The 17716-nt window shown below is 34.4% G+C and overlaps 3 protein-coding genes and 5 non-coding genes across 12 annotated transcripts; 7 read left to right on the top strand and 1 right to left on the bottom strand.

The window, feature by feature from the left end:
- Positions 1–143: 143 nt before the first annotated feature.
- Positions 144–5414, bottom strand: LOC102609804 (protein MEI2-like 5). Of its 4 annotated transcripts, XM_006467485.4 has the most exons (14): positions 5255–5414; positions 4787–4829; positions 4538–4681; positions 4170–4457; positions 3988–4082; positions 3549–3707; positions 3301–3417; positions 3069–3220; positions 2728–2819; positions 1676–2627; positions 1502–1586; positions 1346–1414; positions 1075–1254; positions 144–845 (listed from the first exon to the last, which is right to left on the bottom strand). In XM_006467485.4, the coding sequence occupies exons 2-14, from the start codon at positions 4812–4814 to the stop codon at positions 717–719; spliced, it is 2490 nt and encodes an 829-aa protein (XP_006467548.1). In that variant the 5' UTR covers positions 4815–4829; positions 5255–5414; the 3' UTR covers positions 144–716. The 4 variants fall into 4 exon arrangements, with proteins under 4 accessions (XP_006467548.1, XP_006467546.1, XP_024950316.1 ...); XM_006467483.4 differs by having other exon boundaries at positions 3988–4457; XM_025094548.2 differs by having other exon boundaries at positions 3988–4457; positions 4787–4907; positions 5255–5388.
- Positions 5415–9927: 4513 nt separating this feature from the next.
- On the top strand, positions 9928–14484 carry LOC102610521 (uncharacterized). Of its 2 annotated transcripts, XM_006467486.4 has the most exons (10): positions 9929–10352; positions 10568–10704; positions 10809–10943; positions 11153–11263; positions 11748–12032; positions 12309–12508; positions 12881–13181; positions 13296–13406; positions 13699–13890; positions 14002–14484. In XM_006467486.4, the coding sequence occupies exons 1-10, from the start codon at positions 10166–10168 to the stop codon at positions 14347–14349; spliced, it is 2007 nt and encodes a 668-aa protein (XP_006467549.1). In that variant the 5' UTR covers positions 9929–10165; the 3' UTR covers positions 14350–14484. The 2 variants fall into 2 exon arrangements, with proteins under 2 accessions (XP_052291057.1, XP_006467549.1); XM_052435097.1 differs by lacking the exon at positions 11748–12032 and having other exon boundaries at positions 9928–10352.
- Positions 14485–14965: 481 nt separating this feature from the next.
- LOC102610825 (60S ribosomal protein L32-1) lies at positions 14966–17209 on the top strand. The gene is made up of 4 exons (XM_006467487.4): positions 14966–15122; positions 15225–15332; positions 16630–16811; positions 16909–17209. Exons 2-4 carry the CDS (start codon positions 15243–15245, stop codon positions 17036–17038), a joined length of 402 nt encoding a protein of 133 aa, XP_006467550.1. The 5' UTR covers positions 14966–15122; positions 15225–15242; the 3' UTR covers positions 17039–17209.
- LOC112497379 (small nucleolar RNA U31b) lies at positions 15433–15520 on the top strand. Its single transcript, XR_003064177.1, has one exon. It is a non-coding gene; the product is annotated as a small nucleolar RNA U31b (small nucleolar RNA).
- On the top strand, positions 15578–15665 carry LOC112497381 (small nucleolar RNA U31b). The gene has a single exon (XR_003064179.1). It is a non-coding gene; the product is annotated as a small nucleolar RNA U31b (small nucleolar RNA).
- On the top strand, positions 15786–15866 carry LOC112497380 (small nucleolar RNA U31b). Its single transcript, XR_003064178.1, has one exon. It is a non-coding gene; the product is annotated as a small nucleolar RNA U31b (small nucleolar RNA).
- On the top strand, positions 15951–16028 carry LOC112497349 (small nucleolar RNA Z195/SNORD33/SNORD32 family). The gene has a single exon (XR_003064147.1). It is a non-coding gene; the product is annotated as a small nucleolar RNA Z195/SNORD33/SNORD32 family (small nucleolar RNA).
- On the top strand, positions 16119–16202 carry LOC112497350 (small nucleolar RNA Z196/R39/R59 family). Its single transcript, XR_003064148.1, has one exon. It is a non-coding gene; the product is annotated as a small nucleolar RNA Z196/R39/R59 family (small nucleolar RNA).
- Positions 17210–17716: the final 507 nt, after the last annotated feature.

Raw genomic sequence — 17716 nt, 5'->3', positions numbered from 1 at the left:
CGTTAGGCAAGTCACAATGTACGCTTGGGGATTGTGGAGTGGAAACTCAAGATATTAAGAGCAGCCACTACAAAATTTGATTTGATGTCGTGACCATTGTCCCAGCATACCGACACCTTTACGTATAAATATAATAAGAAGGATTTTCACCAAATACAATAAATTTAAATATGCAAAGAATCCACCTTCCCAAAAATGCAATGGAGAGAATTCTCCCTTGCAACAAGATAACTAAGTCACAATTTATAAATACTAATATAAATATTAACAAAATAAAAAGTTGTTTGGTGGTCGTTTCCACTATACAATTTCTATGATTGTTACCCACCTCACTTCCCCAACCCTAAAAAACCTAAACCCCAGAAAACATTTACCCACCGACTATCCCCGAGTAAAATTATCCAACCTGATGAATACCAAGAAAAGGGGGAAAAAAATCAAAATCAAAATCAAAATCAAAATGCCAAAATGGTGAGGAAAGGAAAAATCATGCACAAATCCCAATTATTCTCCCCCCTCCCATGAGAAACCACCATAATCCAAAATGATAATGCTTCTGCTTCAAAAGACTTCTTACTAAGCACCGTACAAAATCTGCATGCTGCTTCACCAAAAGTTTCACCTGTTCCTAAATTTTTACACTTGCATATATACGCTTAAGCGAGCACTTGTATCCCCATAAGTCTGGGCACACGACATCTCCATTCACTTAACTGTCAGCTATTCTCTGGCTTATTGCCTTCATCATCTGCGATTGGGCTTCCTGAGGCATCCCTTAGATGTGACCCATTTGATGGACAAACTTGGAAATTCACACTGTTGGAATTGAGCTGCTCCTGAGTGACCTATAAAGAAAAACATACACCAAATCCTATTAATATGGATTTACTATCTGTCTTAAGTCTTGTTCCCACTCTTGTTCCCACATTGGAAAAGAAGAGCAGAACATCTACAGGGAGATCCTTGCATGTTATAAGCTTGCAGCAGTTTCATCTATTTCATTTCATTTAAGTTCATTGCAAGCTATTATCGATCTTCAGCAGACTCTTGTCAAGGGAATGTTAATTGCATTACCTGATCACCAGCCTCTGGGCCCTCCGAATGAAACAGGATTGGGCGGCAGCGCTTATCTTCATTCATCAAACTTGAATTCTGGAAGTGAGCCACAAGCGCTGCCCTTCCCTGAATTCGAGCATATGCCAGAGAAGCAACTTTCTCGCTATTAAACTTCTCCCATTTCTTTCCATTAAATGCCTAAAAAGGAAAATTTTAAGTTGTATTATAATAATAATAATAATTATTATTATTAAAAAAAAAGAATTCCTATTGCGCAAGAAAATAGAACCTCATAAAATGGAATTATGTGCAAAGGAGACAACATATTGATAAAGGCATAGCCCACATTGCATTTATTCTGCACCACAAAAGAAAATGTCAATCAGTATGATTTGAAAAATTCAAGAAAAACAATTGAAACTCCTGGAAAGCCTGATTTCATTACCTTAAAATCAATTGGCAGGTAAAGAAAATCATAAGTACCCTTGTGATTTTCATCAATCGCAGCAAGCAACATCTTTGAGGTGTATCTGAGGACAAAAATTAACAAAACAAAAATCAACAAGGCTTGGCATTTGCTGTGTATTGAAATATCACAGGATATAGAGCTTGATCTTACTTATTTGGGATATTTTTAATCATCAATGTTGTTCTAGTATCTTCTCCACTTCTAATCTTTTCCAACTCAAGCTGAAACTGTTTTTTGCTATCTAGCTGGTTTCCATTATTATTCTCAATCCGCCTGCTCCGTCCACGCTCATATAATCCCTCAATATTGGCGGGTGTCAATCCTGGGTATGGGCCATTACCTAGAAAAACAGGACTAAGCCTGGGTGAAGACATCACTCGAAAACTCGAACCATTATCAGAAAGATTTCTTGGAACAGTAATGCCAGGATTAACAGAAGCACGAGAACCCATATTCACCATGAAACTCCCATCATTCTGTCCTATACCCATGCCACAGAAAGCAACAGGATTCATGAATGAGGTCTCTGGTGACTCTGGGAGAAATCCAAAGCGCCTCTCTAAAGGAACACCGGATGGAGCAGATCCAACGTGATGGTGCTGGGATGAGCCAAGGAAAGACCCTTGCCGGCCTGAATATGGGAGACCATGGATCTTCCCATTGGATGAGAATGGATGCCCCATAGACGACGTCTGCCAGGCTGGAGAACTGCTATGCTCCGAGTATCGACTTGGACTCCCCCAGAGAAATTGTGGCCCTGATAATGTCTCTACACCAGATCCATTTGAAGGTGAGGGGCCAAATGAAGACACAGTTCCACGGTATAGGCCAATTTTTGGCTCTGAAAATGAATTTGATTGTTGAAAGGAAGCTCCATTGGCTGAAATTGTATTGGTTAATGCATGCTCCATAAGACTGCCCCTTCCTTGGTCCTTGCCAATAGGTGCAATTTTCTCCAAGGTTGACACCTGAGGATGCAGAATTGAAGCCAACCCAGGCATATGATTGCTGGTAGTGGGGCTCATGTTCCTGAAATTAGGGGATTTACTAATAGTTTGCAATGGATTATGTTCAATAGGGCTGCTGAACTGCACCCAGTTACCTGCCGCAAAAATTGCATCAAAATTAGCGTGCAAGCAAAAATGTAGACATAATTAAAAACTGAGTCCATGAGTCACAGAAAGCATGAAACAGAGACCTACCAGGTGGAGAATTGGTTATTGGAGAACCAACTTGATGCTGCAAAATCCTAGATTCATCTTGTTCAAGCTCTTGGTTCAGTTGTAGCATCAAGCTAAAAGGCAGAGGGTATAACCAGTCAGTATTTATCCAAATTCATAAAGCAAGAAATCATTAAAATAAAATTCTAGAAATTAGACAACAGCACAAAGAAAGACCAAATTTTAAAACTTCATGAATATAATCACAGATGGAAACAAAATTTAAAAGTTGAGGAGAATTAGAAGTCCAAATATAGAGAGTTCCTTATACAAGTTATGGCACTATATACATTACAAGAGTCAAGTAAATCAAATTTACGCACTTTCGACGAGCTCCACCAGGGCGACTAGGTTCAAGCTTTATGCGTTTTCCAGCTATGTCACTCCTATTTAATGACTTAAGTGCTGCTTCTGCTGCCCTGACATCATAAAATTCAATAAATTTGTGGTGCCGCTTATGAGGAGTTTCCCTTATCTGCGCTAGCAAACATATACCATAAAGTAAAGATGTCAAGCATATAATGTCAAAGACTTATGTAGAGGGAAAAAAATCACCTCTTTGACCTCGCCATAGGCCCCAAATATTTGACGGAGATCCTCATTGGAAACTGATGGATCCAAATTAAAAACTACCAGAGTACCTTGATTCAAATCTTTGTCTGATGGATTATCCTGGTGCAGATGCAAAAGAAAATGAGAAGGCTGAGTGAATGCATGCAAAATAGTAAAGACGACATCAACAGCTAAAGAAAAAAAATGAAAAAAGGGAAGAAAACAGGTATGTAAATAAAGCAGACGTAAACCTTCGGAATTGAAAAGTGAATGTCAAGCTTCCTCCGCCGCAGTGGCTTGTTCTGTAGTGCACGCATAGCAGTTCGAGCAGCACGAATATCATAATATGATATCATCACGAAGCCTCTATGTTTACATGCAGTGTACAGAGTTCTGATGTCTCCATATTGCTTCCAAATAAAACATATAAAACATAGAAAAAACATTAATAGTTCTCAAAAGATAAAGATTCTATACAGAATAAATACGGAATATTTAAGCAAGGATTTAAGAAAAAATAAGTGATTAAGATCTGACATCCAGTATTACCGGTATGTCATCTGAAATTATGAACAACAGTACCATTGGTATAAACCGAAGGATAAGTCAAAAATAAGTTAGGAATAAAAATAAAAACTTCTACAGACAACAACAGTAAGTTTGCCTGCCTAATTTTGAAATTTAGATTACCTCAAAGAGAGCTCTCAGCTCCGAATCTTCAACATTACTATTAATATTCCGAACAAATAATGTTCTCGAAGGATGCTCACCATATGGATGCTCCCCTGCAACAGTTCCCGCACCATTAGGAACACTGTAATGAAGCAACCCATTCCCAGATGCACTATCTGAGATACTTATTTTTGACATACTCATGCTCAGGCTCTCCTGAGGCTCGCCTTCCAATTCCATGCCCCCTCCACTACCAAAGATATCATAGTCTTCCAAGTCCTCAAGTGAAGAAGGCAGCCCACGAAGGTCAAAATCATCCATTATGCCAGCTAAAAGCTCGTCCTCATCATCAGGAAGTGAGTTTCCAATAGCAGGATTCATGACGCCTTCAAGTGGATCATCACTTGCCACACCATGGTGGACTTTACTTAAGCCCGATGAGATATCATCAACAGACTGACGGCCAAGTCCCATGGCATTTAAGTTCACTGCATTCAGGTCAATAGAGGTGAGAAATTGACTCATACTTGAGAGAAACACAAAACTTTCAATCAACAGCCCAACATACACTTTTCATGTGGAAGAACAGGTAATGAGCTAGAGAAAAGAGAAGCATCGTCAGAGGCAAGGTACGAATCAGAACCAGCTATTCTCCCACATGAACCACCACCTACTTCTTTAGGTATATTCAGCTGTGGGATCTTAGGAGGACCTATCACATGTATCATTCATTCAAAGAAGTAAGAAGCTAGAACAGAAAATCCAGTTACCTTACTTTACAATCCCAATTCATGAAGACAGCAGAAGTTTGGGTTACCTGAAGAATGGTCAAAAAACTGCTTCATCGCGCCACCTTTCAGCTGCAGCCAGATATCAAGAAATCATCACGCGTCAGTTGTCACAGCACAAATCATATCATGAACAATCACAGCAGCACCCTTGAAAATACCCAATTGACACATGGTAGAGTAATTTACAAACTTAAACAAAAAGGAAAACACAGTACTTGGAAAAACCAAAATCCAAAGGCCACTGTCATTGACTACAAAACCAACAAATTATCAGAAATTAATACCATTCGCTACAACCAACACTTTACCCGAAACACAAAATCACTATAACAGCGACTACATGCAATATATATTCCAACAAACCAGCAAAATTGCTCTTTCACAAAACATCATACTTGGTTTTAAAATATAAACAAAGAAAACGCCAGAGCAGCTACAACAAAACACGAGCGAAACGAAAACTTATTGTGAAGCAATATTTAACTTTTAATTACCGAATGAGGTGAAAAATCAGCAAACCCTAGAGCTCCAACCAGTAATTGAGATAAGTTAATTAAAAGACTTCAACAAAGGGACATGCACTTCGAAATTAGGACTCTGTTTGTGCTTTTTTCCCTTTTTTCGCCTCTTCTGGGAGTATATATATAAATAAATAAAAACTCTGTGGATAAAAAAGGAAAATAATTAATTACCAATAATAATAATAAAGAAACATAAAAAGGGAAAGGAATTTAGATTATGATTGGAGCAGGAAAGTTAAAAACAATAGGGGAAAGAATTATTTATTAAATAAGGAAATTGAACCGTGTTTAAATTAATTTTGGAGTCCGGTGACTAAGCAATTGTCTTGCTTGCCTAAATAACTTTTACTGTTTGGATAAGGTTCATATACTTAAGTTAACCTGAAATTTTTTATTAGTTATTTTTGCTAATTGCCCGATTTAAGATAAAGTATTACAAAATAAATTGTTTTTTTATATTTATTGAGATTAACCTGCAACTTGATATTAATTGCGAAAATGCCATACCCTGTGGTCGGTGGGCGAGTCAAAGTAAAAAAAAAAAAAGTAATTCGGATTGAAATAAATTTTATTCGACTATTTTTAATTTATAATAAAAGTTAGAAAGAGGATAATTATTAACCACGTCAGTGGAGAATCCCACGGATTTTGAATTCATATTTTTTTAGCTACAGTTTTAGTTTTCGTTATTCAATTGAAAAAGATTGTAATATTTAATTAAATTAATCGCCAAAGAGTAAATGTACGTGGATTAGCAAATAGCAATAGCATAATATGTAAATTATTTTATGGGCCTTCATGATCTGGTACATAATATGTAAAAAGAAAAAGAAAATATAACCAATTGTATTGCTGAAAAGATTACATAATGAACGTATCTGTCTGTTTTTCTTTTTAAACAAAAAGGTACAAACATAAATTACCGAGGAATCATGCCAAATGATTCAATATTATATGAGGAATGGCCTCCATTTATCATCAGAAGATATTAAGTATAGCATCTTTCTCAGATCTAACGCTCTCAAAAGCTTACTCCACTACGTCTAATTATTGCACACTCAGCCAGGAGCGCAGGACGTGTGCATCACTGTTGCGAACGCAAGTAGCGGCGGGTGACATAGCTTCAGGAGCAGTCTGTTTTTGACCTCCCCGAGTGCACTCGCCATCATTTGATCATGAAATTTCTTGGCTCATTGCCTTGGCTTCAGCCATTGGCATTGTGAAGAATGATTCGTAGAATGCAACGGCGCTGCGACGCATAACGTGGCCACGAAAGCCAACTTGAGGGCAGCCTTCTCCCAAACGTGTCTATCTGTTTAAATGGAAATGAAGGATTACTGGAAATATGAACTATGTTTAGGCCCATTTTGATAATATTGTACCTTTTAAAAAAAATTATTATTAGTTGTATAATAAAGTTAATAATTTAAGAAAGTTAATTAAATATTTGATAAATTTATTTTCAAAAATATTATGAGTTTTAAAATAATTACCCAATATCCTTTTCTGGGAAGGGGCACAAACGAGCTGGAATCCCCAACCCACATCCCCTTCTCAATTCTCCATTTTTATTTTTATTTTTATTTTTGAAACTATTAATGAATAAATTATAAAATTTAAATTATAAAATATTAAATATTTGTGTAAATAACAAATATCAAGATATTTATATAAATACACTATGAAACTATTGAGCCTAGTTAATTAATTGTAGTCTTGAATTACTATTTAATCATGCTTATTCAAAAGGCTTGTCCCAACATTTTTGTTTTAAACTTTTATCTAATAAAACAAAAACTAATGCAAAAGCTAAAGGTATAATATCTAAACTTTATTAAGATACATTATAAAACTTTACTTTTATTTAAAATTTCATTTTAATATAATTAAATAAAATTCAAAAACTAAAAATGTATAATTATTCGAGGGTTATTTAAGAATTAGAGATCTTCAAGAATCTTCTATAATTATTTAGGGAGGGCATAAGAATTCTCTTAAATAATTTATGACGAAGATGGGGAAAGAACAAAGACATATGCAAAATATTAGTGACAGGTACGGAAATATTATTAGTTCTCTCCCCTCTCATTGTCATCCCTAATCAACAAGATGAACAAATAAATAAATAAATAATTTCCTCCTTAATTTGCATTTTCACATTCCACACTAAGGATGTGCAGTTGGAATATTCCATCAATTTATTTCCCAAACTGGGGAGTTCCTTTAAAAAATCAATAATGTATCTGATTGACTATTTTGTCTGGACTAAAGTTTATTGTTCCATCAGTGTAAAAAAAAGTTTTATTGTTCCATGCTTAAAGCATGTCATTTTACTCTTTCAACGATATTTTCCTTCGTACCGATGGGAAACGGTTAAGCCTTTCGAATGACATGATAAAAAATATGTACACGTTTTTTTGTCCCCCCTGAAAATGATGTTACATGTGTTAAGTATTTGTATAAACATATCCACTATGCTTATTCCGCTACCTTTAGAAAGCACGAGATTATCTATTTAACACTAGTTCTCTCGATGCATTAATGTCGTTGATTTTTATCTGTTTATTTATTTATTTTTGCATAATCCTTATCATGCGAGGAACTAGCCAACTAGACTATATTCTTGACACTTACATAATATAAGAGTATCCACTTATACCACAATAGACTTTTATTTATATTACAACTAGAAAATAGAACCGCGCTTCACACGGTTTTGAAAAAAAAAATTAATATTATCTTTTTTTTTACTTTACACTTGATGAAACTGATAAAAAATATAAATTTTTTTTTTTTAAGATGAGGCAGCCTTATAAAAAATAAAAAAAACTATTAGTCAGCAACAAAAATAAAGAAGAAACGCAAGATAAATAATAAAATGAGAGAATATATTATAGAGTGATTTTATTCATTCTAATTGTGTGTGTACAAAATAAAAAGACGAGCTCTCCTTTTATAGTTACATAATCACTCTATGAAATTAATGAAAAATTATGGATCATAATTCCTTGTGAGATAGTGAGAGTTATAGGAAAACTAAAAGTTGCTAATGGGAGATAGTGGGGAGACTAAGATATATATGTTATGAACATCCACATTTATTTTAATAAATTCATAACACTCCCCCTTTGATGTTCATTACAAATAATATACCTCATTAAAATCTTTACATAATTGTTATTGTGTAATAACAATCAAATTAATTATGAAAAGATGAAAAGCCAAATCTAAAAGAAAATTTCTCAATTTATTTGATAATAAAGAATATACAAAGATGAGAAATGATGATGCCACATCACCTCTTCAAATCCCAGCTTTATATATATACTAGAAAATAGAACCGCGCTTCACGCGGTTTTGAAAAAAGAATTTAATATAATTTTTTTTATTTTACACTTGATGAAACTGATAAAAAATATTAATTGATTTTTTTAAAGATGAGACAGCCTTATAAAAAATAAAAAAGCTATTAGCCAGCAATACAAATAAAGAAGCAACACAAGAGAAAGAATAAAATGAGAGAATATATTATAGAGTGATTTTATTCATTTCAATTGTGTGTGTACAAAACAAAAAGATGAGCTCTCCTTTTATAGTTACATAATCACTCCATGAAATTAATGAAAAATTATGGATCATAATTCCTTGTGAGATAATGGGAGTTACATGGAAGCTAAAGGTTGCTAATGGGAGATAGTGAGGAGACTAAGAGATATATGTTATGAACATTTACATTTATTTTAATAAATTCATAACACTCCCCTTGGATGTTCATTACAAATAATATGCCTCATTAAAACCTTTACATAATTGTTATTGTGTAATAACAATCAAATTAATTATGAGAAAATAAAAAGCCAAATCTAAAAGAAAAATTCTCTATTTATTAGATAATAGAGAATATACAAAGATGAAAAATGGTGATGCCACATCACTTCCTCAAGTCCCAACTTTATATATATATATATAGATAGATATATAGATATATAGATAGATATATAGATATATATATATATATATATATATATATATATATATATATAGATATAGATATATTGTGTGTGTACAAAACAAAAAGATGAGCTCTCATTTTATAGTTACATAATCACTCCATGAAATTAATGAAAAATTATGGATCATAATTCATTGTGAGATAGTGGGAGTTATAGGGAAGTTAAAGGTTGCTAATGTGAGATTGTGGGGAGACTAAGAGATAAATGTTATGAACATCTACATTTATTTTAATAAATTCATAACACTTCCTCTTGGATGTTCATTACAAAGAATATGCCTCATTAAAATCTTTACATAATTGTTATTGTGTAATAACAATCAAATTAATTATGAGAAGATGAAAAGCCAAATCTAAAAGAAAATTTCTCTATTTATTAAATAATAGAGAATATACAAAAATGAGAAATGGTGATGCCACATCACCTTCTCAAGTCCTAACTTTATATATATATATAGATATATAGATAGATAGATAGATATAGATTCTTCACAATTTGCTATCTTTTGTTGGAGAATTTTTACATTTTAATTATTTTTTGCACATCTTTTTGAAGGCGCTTCTCTTGAAAAGAAAAAAAAAATTTTGTTTTAAAGTAAATATCCAAAAAGTAAAAGGTAACAAAGGGGCCAAAAAAAAAAAAAAAAAAAAAAAATCCTCACATGCGGCAAGCAGGTAACCGTGAGAGCCGAATGAAGTTGTATGTATAGCCACTTCAGTCGGGCTCGACGGGGCTTTGGATAAGGATACGGCGGTGCACCAAGAAAGTCGAAGTAGAAGACCTGAATAAATTCATCAGCTGTCAGCTGGCTAAGACTTATAAGAATAGAACGTTAAAATGAAACAAAACTGAAAATTAAGGAAACGAAACGATGCATAGAGCTTCACTTGCCTGCTCTTCAAATCCGGTGTTTCTATCACCAAGCTCTCCTCGTCTTCCGCTGTCGCTTCCACTTCAACATCAATTACCTCGCTCGCTTCCAGCTTCCTTCGGTGTGCAATTGCCCTCAACTTCTCCCCAAATTTACCGCCATGCCGTTTCTCTTCTTCACAGCTCTGGTAATCCCACTTATCTGAATCTTAGAATTTCTTTTCTCGAATTTAGATTTACTGACGATGATAAAGCTTATTTGTTGTTGTTGTTGTTCTTTTTTTTTTTTTAAATCCCAACTATGCGGCACTGTGTTGTAGTGAAATTGTTGTGCAGAACATTTTGCATTTGTTAAAATGATGGCTCTTCATGATCATGATTGTTTGTTTTATGGCAACTCCAGCTACTCAAGAGATTGTTGAAACTAGTACGAGTGGATTAGACTTCGTTGATGTTGGTTACGTATACAGTGTTCATGGTCTTCAAGGGGAGATTTCTGTGAAACCCAGCACTGACTTTCCTGAGTTGCGATTTACCACGGTATGAAACTACTCGGAATTGTTATCTGATAGTAGATTCAGGTTTTAATACCTGACTGTTTCGTGTTGCTTACGGGAGAGGAGAATGATCATTTATTTCTGCAGCCTGGAACAAGGTGGCTGAGGCAACAAGTTTTGGGAAGAGAAACAATTCGAGAAGTGAAGTTAATCGACGGAAGAGAACATCCTGGACAGAAGAGTTGGATACTTACCTTTGAAGGAATTGACACCGTTGAACAGGTGAGTTGCTTCTTGATTTTGGAGTTATCCTTTTGTTTCCTGATCAGTTAATGCGACTTAAAATGAAAAATGCTTTTCGCCAAGTACCCAAAATTACCATTTACATTGTTTCTGCCATCTTGTTCAATGCAAACATTGAGTCACAAGTTCTTTTAGTGAATTACTATGTATCTATGTACTTCATTTTAAATCTTTCGAAACTTTATCAGGCTAGGCCACTTGTTGGTTCAACATTACTTGCAAGAGAAGGAGATAAGCCAGAGTTGGAAGATGGTGAATTTTACACCCGTGACCTTGTTGGCATGAGAGTTGTTATGAAGGTTTGTACTTATTGTGGCACTGTTTTTCATTATTCTGCTAAATGCAATAACATTTTGCTGAAATAACAGTTTTGGCTTTCTTCTAATGCTGCATTATGATTGACCTCAGAGGTTTACTTTAGGTTTCATTGTTTGGCTAGAATCCGTGAAAAGGCATAGAGATGATCATTTCTGGTTTCCCCCTTCTTTGATTTTTAGATCTGTTTACTGTGTTTGATTACAGATTCTATTAGAATCAGAGAACTCATATATTTTTCTTTTTCACATGTTGTTTAATCTATGAATGAGAAACTATTGCAATTTCTCAACGATGTGGTTCTGTTAGAATAATCTTAATCATGGACTTAGTATCATCTGAGGTATGAAAATCTAGTACATGATTCATGATGTTAAGAAAAATAAAAAGAGATCTATCTCTTTTAGGTGAAGTAGCAATTCAAGGTTTTAGTTATGCTTTTTTTTTTTTTTTTTTTTTAATCCTCAGGAAACTGGAGAACTTGTGGGAACAGTTGTTAATGTTTTCAACAGTGGAGCCAATGATCTCTTGCATGTCATGTGTTATTCTTCTGTAAATGTGATTGAGGGAAGTGAAGAAGCAAGCTCATCAGCAAGTGATGCATCTGGTCGCCTTGTGTGGATACCATTTGTCGAAGAAATTGTTCCAATTGTTGATATGAATGGAAGAGAAATGCAGATTACTCCTCCAAAGGGTCTCCTTGAGTTAAACTTACGCACTGACGAGAGGTCCAAGAAAGAAAGGAGGCAGCTTGTGAGGCATACTCTTTGCTAGTCTACTTGCTTTATTAGTTAGAAGTTTGCTGGCAGTAATTTCATCCAAGTTGATATTCATTCGTGCAGTATTTCCATGTAAATGATACCATTTCTCGTGTTTCTGTTATGCATTAATGTTCTGAAAGGCTGGCTATTGTTTTGCATTTTAAAGAATAGCCCCTTTCTTCTTTTGTCGTTCTCTTTTAATTATTACAAATGATTGCACTGGTTGTTTTCTTTTTACTCAAGCCTGACTTCTTTATGCACATTTCAGGAATGGAAAGAAAGGAAAAAGTTCCAGAAACGCTTGATAGCTGCAAAAAAGAAACTTCGTGAAACGGAGCAGCAACATGTCTTTCATGGGTTTAGATTTGGAGAGAAATACCAAACGAGCTTACTTGCAAATCACATTGTGGGTATTAATTCAAAATTACTGCAACAGGCATTGCAAAATATTGAGATACCTTCGAAGAGGTGAAGTTTCGTAATGAGTGAATACTTTCTATAATCATTAACTTCTTATAGGAGTTGAATGCTCTTTAGTTGTTCATCAGATACTGATTCTGTTATCTTATCCTGTTTAAATGTAAAGAAAATTTGTGTGGGCCTATTCACATTATAAGTTTTACCTTCATAACATTGTTGATTGAACCTGATTGGTCTGTCTATCCATATATATTACTCCTGAAGACCTAAATCAGTTCAACTGACAATAAACTAATTTATTGTGAACAGTTGCAAGGTGGCAAAACTCTCTACTTTGATATAGTTACAAGCACTAGTGGGCATATGCATTGTAGGATTGAGCTGTACCAAAACTTACTTTTCTCTGTCTTCTTGAATCAGATGGAACGCAACTGAGTTAATGAACGCTACAAAAGCAGAACTAATGATTTCTTCCCTGAAGATATCAGGGGAGGGATCCCTTGGTCCTTGTGCACGTGCAAAGAAAGTGGTTACAAATTCTAGTTTGCAAAAGAAAGGAAACCATCTTGTTTCTGAAGGCAAAAAGGCTATGGTGTTAGTTGTGCACAACAGTGAGGAGGGAAACGAATGTGACCCTCATTCTGTTGTCTCTGAAAGTACTGCAAATAAGTCTTTAGCCCTCCTTCAAACATTACTTTCTGATGATCAGAGATTTGTAAAGGTAATACCATATTCTGACTTTCATTTGTAAAGCTTTCTCAACTTGACAATGATGAGGAATCCGTCTTTAGGTTGTTTTTAAGGGCACGGCCTAACAAAGTTGTTTTATTTTCAGATAGAGAATCGTGCATCTATGCCACTGGTTTTGGTTTTGCCAGCTCTGGAAATGCAAATGTTGGAAAAGCTATTCTTGGATAATGATCACTTTGCTTTTGATTCAAAAAAGGTGAGTAATATTTCAGAATCATTTTTGTAATTTTTTTTCTTTTATTTAGAATCTTGAGATTCTGCCGCACAAGCTGTAAAGTAAAGTTGTCTATTTAGAAGAATATTTATTTGGATTAATAGAGCTCATACTATTGTAGTATGGTAGTGTTCCTATTGATTGACTTGTACTATTGCGATTTACCAAACTACCAATTACACAAGATGAAGCATTCTTTACCACTTCTGAATTTTGTAGTTGTCTGGAGTGTGTGTTTCATATTTTTGTCTGTAACATATCAAACTGCTAACAGGTTTGGTTTTTGGAAGAAGAGAAGCTGCCAATTGTTAGTCGCTCTCCCACTGAACAGAACAAGTTCAAGATTTTGATGAAGTCACCCTGGGAAATACTTCAAGCACCAGTCGGCTCTGGAGGAGTCTTCAGCTTGCTTTCATCACACAACATTATCAAGAATCTTGATGAACTGGGTGTGGAGTATATTCAGGTATGACCCATTGCGAAACAGGAAGTGCGTCTGATTTCTGAGTTGATCTCCGCAATTATTGACTTGATTTCTTACTATTTCATTGCTGCTTTATGCTTTACCTGTTTGCAGATATGCACCGCCAATCCAAGAAATGCAATTGGGAATTCAATGTTTCTTGGGTTTGTTAAGTCATGTGGAGCAGATATAGGCTTCCAAATTTCTGAATATGCAAAGCATTCCGAGGAAAGGTTTAACACGATGCTCTCAATGAATGTTATGAAAAAGTTGACAAACCATATCAATAAACTTGAGTTCTATGCCACCCCGAAGCTGAATTCTCACGTTGAGAAGGTTGACAAAGAGTTCATTGATGTTATCCCCGCTGCTCCGAACTCATACGAGCTTCGTAGTTCCATTTACAGTTGCTTAAACGCCTGTTCTCTTGATAAAGTTTGTGTTATGGAGATCACGGAATAATGTACAAGAGATTTTGTTCCCCAGTTAATGTATTCTAGGTCAAATTACACAACTTTTGCGCATAGAATTGTTAGTAGCTCAAATAGATTTTGTTCCCCAATTAATGTATTCTAGTTCAAATAGCTTCCATTTTCACATCATTTGCAAATAGAATTATTAGTAGGTTGATTGCCATTCTTGACTCTCCGGCGAATTTCCTGATGGATATATCTTGAGTCGAACTTGAATTTTAAATTTACAATGTTGTACTATGTATTTGAGAGTATCGTGAGATAGTAATAATTTGATATGAATATGAAATTAAATTAATTTTAACTTTTAATCTATAGTAGTTAGGTTTTATTAAATATTTTAGTGACATGACTTTCGTACAAATAAGTTTTTAATTCAATGAAAATTGAAAATATAAATATAAATCTTTGGTTAATTTTGTCAACACCCATAAGTTGTGGGAGTGGTGGCCAAAGTCTCGACCATCTCTGCTGCAAATAAGCATGTCACTATCTCACGTTGTACAAAAGCTTAAATTTTGATGGGCCGCTTCCGAACTTACAGGTCCAGTTCATTTAAAAGGCCTTTAACCCGACGACGTTCGAAATTAAATCCCTAAATCTCCACCGTCCATTCTCGCACTAGGCGCCCATCTTGTTTGCAAACAAACCTTGAGCCCCAAATGAAACCCTAGATAGCCACTCCCCGCTTCTATATATATAAAGGCTTAGCTAACCCTTTGAAAGGCCTCGCGGCCAAGCTGAACCCTAGCTCAAATCACTGTGAGCATCTCTCTCTAACTCCCTTCCACTATTTATCTAATGTAACTTGTCTTCTCATATTTATGTATATTGATTAGTGTTTTTTTGTTTCAAAATGTGTAGGGGAAGAAGGTAAGGAAGATGGCGGTTCCGTTACTGTCGAAGAAGATAGTGAAGAAGAGGCTGAAGAAGTTCAAGAGGCCTCAGAGCGATCGCAAGATCTCCGTCAAGGTAAATAATCAAAACGACTTCTTAAATATTACGTCGTTTTCGTGTTCATTTATATACGTAGTTATCGTTTGTTTGTTTTGAGTTGGGATCTGTAAGGAAGGAAAATGATGATATGTATTTGTCGCCCCAGTCTTAATTTGCATCTAATTTACGATGCAATGTGGTGATTGACATTTGTAATCTGATTCCCGAAATTTATTTGTTTAGTTTTTTTCGATTGACTAATTCATTACGGTGTTTAGAATGGACATGATGATAGCATTTGACACCCAGTCTCACTTGCTTCTTTTGCGTTGATGCAATGTGGTGAGATAACGATCGACTATCTGATCCTTTGGAAATTTTGTTATATATATACACATATATATATATATATATATATATATATATATATATATATATATATATATATATATATATATATCAGCCTTTAGTTTTAACATAAATAAAAAGGGATATGATGATTTCTTTTTGACACCCAGTCTTATTTCCACTATGGAATATGGTGATAGAAATCGACCTTTTATCTGATCCCATTGTTTGAGATTTTTTTTTTAATTTTTTGAGAAATCTTGTTGTTTTTATTACTTTTAATCTTATTGAAATATTTGTATGCAGCGGAGGTGTGATGATATTTATCCATCTATTCTGTTATCTGATGATGAATTACAAACATGCACTACCATCTGATCTCTGTTGCCATTAAATATTCTTGTATTTTCATAAATTTCATTTTTGTCTTCTCTCTGTTTCACTCTTTTTTTTTATAGACAGTTGCAATCTTACTGCAATCTATGATGTAAATTATGTAAAGATTATGATTTTCCGTGATTATTATACAAAAATCACCATCTTTCGGCTGAGATTGCAGTCATTTGTTGATTTGCTGACTCTGCTTTTGATGTTTTCTCCTTTTTGGGAGTGAAGCTGGATTTGTTTTAGATGATGTTTACTTGCCCACGGTATCTAATGTCCAGATCATGTTTATTTGTAGCTGGACATTTCGGTTTTAGGGCAGATATAAAAGAACAGGTCTTTGCGACACAGTTAGCTTTTTCTATCATAAGCTTTCTGTTACTTTATCCCTGCTCACATCCTTTTGCTGGTATAAATCCAGCCTTTGAATATGTGCTTATTTAACCTCAATCTTCAGTACTTTTTTTCCCCTTTTCTTTCATACACTTTGAATAGGTGTTCAAATGTAATTATAAGCTCATATCTTATATGTTATTTAGTTCTTGCTCACCCTATTGTTCAAGTGCCTTGTTCTTACAAATTTTTCCTGTTTCTGTTACAGGAAAATTGGCGCAGACCAAAGGGTATTGATTCCCGGGTGCGAAGAAAGTTCAAGGGATGCACTCTAATGCCCAACATTGGTTATGGTTCGGACAAGAAGACACGCCACTATCTTCCAAATGGTTTCAAGAAATTTGTGGTGCACAATACGAAAGAGCTTGAATTGTTGATGATGCACAACAGGTAGCATTTCTTTTGTAATTCCTGGAAGTTGCATTAATGCCTCCTGAAATTGTTTTGCCTTTTGTTTGTTGATTCCAACCCAATATTTTTATCATAGGACCTACTGTGCTGAAATTGCCCATGATGTTTCCACGAGGAAGAGGAAAGAGATTGTGGAGCGAGCTGCCCAACTTGATATTGTTGTGACTAACAAGCTTGCTAGATTGAGAAGCCAGGAAGATGAATGAGATTAAACAATCTGTTCTTTTTAGTAGTAGTGAGTCTTGTTTTGTACGCTTTATCAAAATTTTGAAAATTTTGACTTACAAAGATACGACCGTTTGTGATTTTTTATTTTTTTTGGGATGAGTGATAATACAGTAGTTTTTATTTCATAAAAATATTATTATTGCCGTGTACCTGTGTTATGGTGTTTGCATGTTTTCTCTCCATGCCTTGTATCTGCTTATGTCTCGGTGCAAATTCATTAGTAGTCGTTACATGACTTGTCTCGGCCGAAAACTGCTGGTTTGATTATCATGAGCATTCAAATCGCAATTATATTTAATAAAATATCATAAATAATATTGATAAATTTTAGCAATTTATTAATATGAATTTATTAATTTATTAATTTATTAATTTATTAATTTATAATTTTAGCAAACAGTATATTCCAATATTACTGTTTGTTATTAATATTTTTTTTTCAATTTATTTTTGAAAAAAAAATGAAGAAAAATTTGGCAATTATTTATCTAAAATATATCCTAAGGCATGGTCTTGTCCATCTCAGGAACTAAGGCTATAAAATATAAGAAGTTTTTCTTTTTTTTTTCTTTTAATTTAAGCATATCACAACTAGTGTTTGTTTAAATTTTCTTGAAGGTCTTTAGAAGATTATAACTTGTACAGGAAGTATTAGT

The sequence above is a fragment of the Citrus sinensis genome, chromosome 2 (genome assembly GCF_022201045.2).
Source record: "Citrus sinensis cultivar Valencia sweet orange chromosome 2, DVS_A1.0, whole genome shotgun sequence".
In the NCBI taxonomy this organism is placed as follows: Eukaryota; Viridiplantae; Streptophyta; class Magnoliopsida; order Sapindales; family Rutaceae; genus Citrus; species Citrus sinensis.
The sequence above is the reverse complement of the archived record's forward strand: the minus strand, read 5'-3'. Positions and strand labels throughout refer to the sequence as shown.

Coding starts and splice junctions, on each gene's coding strand:
- LOC102609804 (XM_006467483.4), bottom strand. CDS start 4,814: ATGAAGCAGTTTTTTGACCATTCTTCAG. Junction 3,708..3,987: donor AGCTGAGAGCTCTCTTTGAG/GTAATCTAAATT, acceptor TTTATTTGGAAG/CAATATGGAGACATCAGAAC. Junction 1,415..1,501: donor ACCTGCCAATTGATTTTAAG/GTAATGAAATCA, acceptor TTTGTGGTGCAG/AATAAATGCAATGTGGGCTA.
- LOC102610521 (XM_006467486.4), top strand. CDS start 10,166: ATGCATAGAGCTTCACTTGCCTGCTCTTCAAATCCGGTGTTTCTATCA. Junction 10,353..10,567: donor TTCTCTTCTTCACAGCTCTG/GTAATCCCACTT, acceptor TGGCAACTCCAG/CTACTCAAGAGATTGTTGAA. Junction 11,264..11,747: donor GCATGAGAGTTGTTATGAAG/GTTTGTACTTAT, acceptor TTTAATCCTCAG/GAAACTGGAGAACTTGTGGG.
- LOC102610825 (XM_006467487.4), top strand. CDS start 15,243: ATGGCGGTTCCGTTACTGTCGAAGAAGATAGTGAAGAAGAGGCTGAAG. Junction 15,333..16,629: donor ATCGCAAGATCTCCGTCAAG/GTAAATAATCAA, acceptor TTTCTGTTACAG/GAAAATTGGCGCAGACCAAA. Junction 16,812..16,908: donor TTGTTGATGATGCACAACAG/GTAGCATTTCTT, acceptor TTTTTATCATAG/GACCTACTGTGCTGAAATTG.